The 7,118-nt window shown below is 32.7% G+C and overlaps 1 protein-coding gene across 1 annotated transcript; it reads right to left on the bottom strand.

Moving 5' to 3' along the window:
- Positions 1-618: 618 nt before the first annotated feature.
- Positions 619-6,845, bottom strand: LOAG_01595 (hypothetical protein; the record flags this gene model as incomplete). Its single annotated transcript, XM_020445791.1, has 17 exons — positions 6,824-6,845; positions 6,317-6,538; positions 5,997-6,124; positions 5,513-5,674; positions 4,932-5,039; positions 4,670-4,768; positions 4,450-4,536; positions 3,871-3,993; positions 3,498-3,593; positions 3,145-3,270; positions 2,856-3,047; positions 2,562-2,727; positions 2,212-2,263; positions 1,958-2,025; positions 1,482-1,678; positions 1,088-1,189; positions 619-795 (listed from the first exon to the last, which is right to left on the bottom strand). The coding sequence occupies exons 2-17, from the start codon at positions 6,534-6,536 to the stop codon at positions 619-621; spliced, it is 2,103 nt and encodes a 700-aa protein (XP_020303789.1). The 5' UTR covers positions 6,537-6,538; positions 6,824-6,845.
- Positions 6,846-7,118: the final 273 nt, after the last annotated feature.

A 7,118-nucleotide genomic window follows, 5' to 3' on the forward strand; every position in this document is an offset into this window, starting at 1 on the left:
AATGGAAAAGAATTTTTGAACTGAGCTTGTCGGTGAATTCGATGTATGCAATGGTCAAAACAAGGAATGTAAATAATTTAAATATTCCTAATTTAGGTAAATGATTTAAGTATTTATAGTAGCTAATATTCCAGTTCATATTTACAAGCTGGTGATTAATCCTATACAGCTATTACCTCTTTTAATATAAAAGACTGGGAGAGGCACTGGTCGTATCGTTATATACATAATCAAGAAGTAGTTAAAATACCTAAACTGGGTGACTAAAGATTCGAGAGGATGAATACCATTTAGAATTCAAATGATGAATAGAATTTAGGTTCTGAATTTATTTGCTTAATCATCAACTTGTAAATATGAACTAAAATGTTGACTACCTAAATTATTTACATTCCTTATTTTGACCACAATTTAGGTATTTTAATTATTTTATGAACCAAAACACGATTCGTGTTTCTGGCCTTTCAGTCTAAGCAAACTACTAGTAGAAGTATTGCTTCAAAGTGAATTCCACTCCTTAAAAATTCTGATATGGAGTGAAATATCTCTATTAACAACGATATCTAAATGCATACAATTTGCTGTACATCCTAAATGTGTACGAAATCCAAGCACTAACTACCATAATGAACACTTTGATATTGGGTTCATCGGTGAATTCGGTGGACATTTGAAAGCTTCAGCGAAACTAGGCTGATTAATGACTACGCCATTAACACGGAATCGAGATGGTGCATGTTGATCGGTTAGTACTTGCCTGATTAACGCAGCCGGTCGTGAATGTCCACACCATGTCTGTAATATTTTGTCGAAGTTAGGATTAAAAGGCAGAAAAGGCAAGAAATAAAAGTGGAATCAAAGCAAGCAACTTTCGAAAATCTAGTGCTCTCTTTGTTCCGGAAATGTATTGTTTAATTTTTAAATTGTGAACTTGTGGTCAATCTTCAACTGAGAGCAGTGAAAAGTTTTAAGTTCGAAAATTTCGTAGCGTAAAACATTTTCATTCTAAATATAGATTTTATAGAACAGTTGACACTGACACTCTGAGAATTGATTGTGCAAACTGGGACGGAGAGGCAAAATTTACCTGTGCACTACTTAGGAAGAATATTTGATTCATATCGAGATTTTCGAGTCCCGGCAAGCGTTTCTCCTCATGACCAATTTTTTTAATGTAATTTCTATATGCCTAAAGCAAATTTACATTGAGAAAAAATCGTGACAATTTCGGTTTTCCCAATAAATTTTTACTCTAAAAATTTTCAGATATCTCTTAAATCCATAGAAAAAGTAGAAATTTGAAATATTATGGGAATTAAGAATCTTCGCCAATGGATGAATAAATATTTGCCGACAATTTCCAGGCTTTGTTTTTACTAGGTATCTGCCTACAGCTTCAAAAGCCTTAAAAGATTTGTAAGATATAGAAAAATTAGTAAAATCTATAGTTTTGAGAAAAACTTGGAGGGGGATAAACTTACTCGGAAGGCTTCTTTAATTCCACCATTATCAGCAATGTTTTCACCCAATGTACGTAGCCCGCTAATGTGCAAATTTGTTCCGGGAACAATGTAATTATTGTATTCTTTCATGAAACAATCTTTTTTTTCTTTGAAATTCTGCTTTGTTGCACCATCCCACCAGTCGCGCAGATTACCCTGATGGTCAAACTGGCTTCCTATAAAAAGATCAATTTTACTTTTTATAACTTGTTGTGTTTAGTCAGTAGTAACAGCATGTGAATAATCAAAATTACTTCGTAATTTTAATTTTTAAATTTAAAGCAAACCTTTGGCAATACAGTTTTTCAGATTGGTTTGCAAAGGGTAGAAGTGCACAGATTGGTACTGCATGCATGGTAATGAGCTTTATTTATTGCTTTGCATGGATTAAAAAGGGATTATTGCATTAAAAATTGAGTAATATGTATTGCAACAAAATATATGATGATAATTACCTCGATCATCGAATCCATGGATCATTTCATGTCCAATAATTGATCCAATGCTACCAAAATTCACCGCCCTGAAACAGAAAGTTATAATGTTGATGCAAGCAGATATAGGCCATAACATCTCGAAAGATGAAAATCGCTAAATAATTAAGTAGTGTTTTTCTCTTCCTTTATTGTGTGAGTTGTAAAATTTGGATGAGAAATTTCGAAATATGTGGAATGCTTTATGAAATATAAACTGAATGAGAAAATCTCACTTCGGGAAAGTTCGATCAAAAAATGGTGCTTGAAGAATGGCTGCCGGAAATACTGAAATTAAGTAAAAATGAGATTTCTAATTAAAATGAGGGTTTTTGACTTTTGTATTTATGCTGTATGTAATCCAAATTGAATTTTAGTTTTTTTTTCTAATATTGGCTTCAGGAAATTAGGAATGTAGCAAGAACAGGTTTATTTTCTGGCTCAAGAATTAGAAAATTACTCTATGCATTGTCATACACCCCAGAGTGCAAGAAGTTCTAGAAACAATTTCATTAATGATATTTCATTTTCCAACATTAGATTTGAGGAATCTAGAAATAAAATTAAGCAAACAGAATGGACTAACCAATAGCATTTTTAAGCGATGAATAAAACGCATTCACGATGGACGCTGGGGCACCAAATTCCGTCCTCTTGACAGGTTTGACTAATTTTCGATATGACTGTTCCATCGACCATCGTGATGTCTTTGTTATAATTTGGTCAAACGTATCATTGGGATAAATATGCAACTGTAAAATACAAATTCTCACAACCGTTTTATACAAATGTCGTATTTACAGTTTTTGTCTGCAGATCTAACAATTGTGGGGAAAAAAAATTCAAAAATAGCTGCTATAAAGAAAATGTAGTTACGTACTAGCTTATAGTATTCATCGAGATCTTTGATATCTCTGATGAATTCTGGATAGCCGACCAAACTTAGCATCTCATTGATCTTTTTTAATGCCTTCTGTCGAGTACTTTCATATATCCAATTGTATTCTTCCAGCATTTCTTCGAAGGCACCCTTCAAAAGGCTCACCATTTCGAGTGCTTCTTGTTTGTCTGCCTAAAATACATATGAATCTTATAATAAAGTAAGCAGGCAAAGAGATTTTAACAAAATACAAAGTTTAAGAAGTGATATTATCATTTTGAAACCACACTTCATTGAAGAAGGACTTGACATATAAAGCTCCTGAAGCATAACCCATTCGTTCTACAGCTATTTGACTGCAAACCTTCCATCGTGGTGACTTCATATGTTTTCCAATGATAGCGCGAAGGAACTCCTGAAAATTTTTTTTCAACTTAATTCTGGTATATATTACATTAGTGGCAATATTTTCGTCATTGTATTTGAAGTTTGTTAAGATGACGATGCTATTTAGTTTGTAATCAGTTGGTGGATGTTAAGATCCTCGATACCTCAAATTATTATGCTAAATTCTACTCTTGAATTCATTAAACTGCCCCTATTTTGCTAAAAGATTCCTTTTTCTTCCTGTCTTGAAATTACCTGATGAATGTCATCATATCGTTCATCCAGTTGAAAATTCCATGTCGATGTATAAAGCCATATCATATAGTTTGCCAGCGTTCGTTTAGGTGTTACCTGAAATTTTCTATTTTTCTCACGGTAAGTTTTCAGTTAGATGAATCTGATAGTACTGCTATTTAGAGATATTAAACTTGAAATCGAAGTGAAAAAATTGCTTCTTGCAATCACTACTAATTGTCTCTTGTCGTATGCTGTTATGAATTCATTTTAATTTTAATATTTTAATATCAGTTGTCCATCATTCTCATTCACCGCTAATCACTTTAAACAAACGGTTATATTTTTCGTTCTTTAACAAGTGTATTTTATTTTTACAAAAGGACATGTATGCCTTTATCAGTTCGTCAAGTTGTTTCAAGAATTTCACGTCAATGACATTGATGACTGGATCTTCATTCAGATACCAATGTAAATCAGGAGGAACCACAGATCGGAAGTACTTGTTCCAGTTCATCTAAAAACTAAACTTGTTTAGAACAATGGTCTTCATTGTCCTTTTTTAAGCAATTAACCACATTTCTCAACCATTAGCAAACTAAATAAAATGATTTTTTCCTGTCTACTTGCACTTTTTATTTTTATTCGTTCTCATTTGTTTCCACAACCACTGATATTAAATGTTGAATATCGCATAGCGCAAATGTATCAACAACCATATTGATGGCTAATTATTATGAACTAATAATATGAACATTTTATTCTACCCAGACAAGATTCTGCAAAGGACAAAATTCGTTATTGGTGAGCGAATTTACTGGAGTGAATTGAGACCAAATACAGCCAAATTTAATTTGTCGGCCAATTAACCTTTGCTCATTTGAAATTCTCAAAATGCAAATATTGGAGCATAATGAATTAAAATGATAGGAAACAATAAATACTTTTCTGCATGAAATTCAAAATCGTTAACCTTCGACATAAAGACAGGCAGGTTACTGAGATGATATTGATGGTAGAGCAAAGTATAGTTCCTTCTATTCTCCTCTGGAACCATAATCTGTAAAATGTAACGTGGATTTCTATAAAATATAAAATATAAACATGAATTTACTCCTTTATTTCTGTACATGAATTTTCAGAAAAAAAATTTCGCAAAGAAAAAAGATCTATGAACAAAGAAAGAAGTAAACCTGAGCAAGTTTCTTCTCAAAATTGATGATATCGTCAGCTTCTTTTCCAATTTCAGTTCGTTTCTTCAATATTCCAGCATCATGTGAGATTAGCATTGCCTGAATTTAATATATGTATAGTCTGTAAAGCGTTCAGGCAAATTTCATACACATTTGAAAAAGCATAAAATCTGTTGAGGCAGTATACATTGCACAGTTACTCAAACTTATTTTAAAAAAATTAAGAAGAAAATTCTTAACAAAATCAGCTTTTCAAAATTACTTTATCAATAACATATTTCCTATAAGCTTTCAATTGCGCTGCATAATTCTTCTCATTCAAGTAATATTCTCTAGCACCAAAACCAAGTGCGAGTCTTCCTTGATCAATCTGAAAAATGAATATTTGAAAATTTCATTTATATATCTTCCCAAAACTTTTTTGATCTCGGCATAAATTCATTTGAAACTGCAATTTTTAGTCTCGGAATTTCGAAATTAAAAGCCACAAACGAGTTTACACATATTTTTTTTCATTCATTTAGAGTAGAGGTTTTTTATCAGTCAAATGCGGTAAAAATATTTCTGTTATTTAATCGATGACAAATTTTGCTTCTGAAAAAATGTTGATGAAAATATTACACTATCAAAAAATATTAAGACAACAACTTCATACTGTCATCTTCCCACTACTTTGAGAAAGAAGAATACGCTCAAATCATTCGAAACATCAGCACATCCGAAAATTCGATGTACATCGCGAATAACTTTTTGAACTTTTACGAACCGTCCAATATATAAAAAGTCCAATCGAGTCTCGTCGTAGGCCTGTCCAAAAAAAGGAAAAGAAAAGGATTTATTTACGTGAATTAAACGCCTTGAAACATTCTTTTGATCAGATGACACATAGATGTTCATAAAAATGCCAGAAGATCGCGTCTGCGCAATTCGAATCATTGTTTCCGTAAAATCGAACTTCTCTTCGGACCATTTGTGTCCATATACTATTGGCCAAGCACCAAGGTACTAAAAAAATTCGATGTAATTATAGAGTAACATAGTGTCAAAATCAAATTCAAGAAATTGAATACTCTGAAATTGTCCATATCCCGGATATTCTGGGATTATTTAGGTAATTTCCAAACATACGTTTAACTTCGAACAATATTACAAGAATATTGTAGACAGCTTTTCTCGAACTTTTGGATAATGGACTTCTCTTTCTTTATCATTCAATAATCATCTCGAGATTTTCATCTCAGCCACAAAATTTCCTATTTCGAGCATATGTATCATTCGATACGGTTCAACTTGGCTTACAAAATACGGTAACGAAAATGAAATGAACCTCAATGGTCTCAACAATTTCTCGTCCTTGCATACTGTTTAGTCGATCAGTATCCATACAAGCTTGATATATTGTTTTCACCGCATCCATTGCTTTCGAATTCGTCGATTGTTTTGAATCATAAAGTTCTGAAAATATCGTATCAGTTAGTAGAAGTGAGCCTGGTGGGACTGCCAACAGTACAAATCTAGTCATGATGTTCCAGGCTTATGGACCACATCCAAAGTCCTTCATAATGATTTGTCAAATTGTACTATGTTAGAAAGAACAAATGATGTCATTGATTGCAATTTTTGCGGCATAAAATCAGTTGGCAGTACCTTTCATTTTGCGCGCTACTTTCTCACGAACCAATTGAGAGACCTCGTATGTACCAAGGTCACTCGGAATCGGATGCTCAGCTATCCAACGTCCACAGGCATATTCAAAAAAATCATCACATGGATTGACGGTCCGATTCATTGACGAAAGCAAATAATAAGCTGCTTTTATATAACCTGGCGAAGTACCGACTTCCACATTCTTCACTATATTCGGCATTTCTATATATAAATCACTTGACTCAGTTTACACAAATGCTCATCTTCCACATTTCAGGATTACTTGAGTATATTTCAGTATTTTTTAACACATACAAAAATTTGAACATCTGCTGATTGACAGAGGATCCAAAAAGAAAAACGAAAGTTTTTAAATACGAAAACATCTGATAATTCGCAACGAAACAATCCATCATTGAGAATGGATAGGTAAAAGTTTATGGAAGTGTACAAACCCACTTTCTTTTGAATTTTGATAAAAATTAGAAGTTTCAGAAGCAGGCCTACCGCTTATTGTCGGATGTGGCAGTGAGGAACTGGAGAAAACAATTGTGAGATATATTGCCGAAAAATAATGAATGCTTAACATAACTTCCGCAGTTACTTCTTGTGAACAGTAGAGTTTGTTTTTTGAAGGTTCAGTAACAGACCCTAGAAAATATTTTCAAGGAACCGTTTTGGTAGTTTGGACGTTTTTTTAATTATACAAATATGAAAACGGATGAAGGTAGTTTAACTTGTTTAACTCATCATAAAATAGTTCCTAACAATAAATAATTTGAGAATTATTCATAAATGTAAC

This window comes from Loa loa (assembly GCF_000183805.2).
Source record: "Loa loa unplaced genomic scaffold supercont3.138, whole genome shotgun sequence".
Lineage (NCBI taxonomy): Eukaryota > Metazoa > Nematoda > Chromadorea > Rhabditida > Onchocercidae > Loa > Loa loa.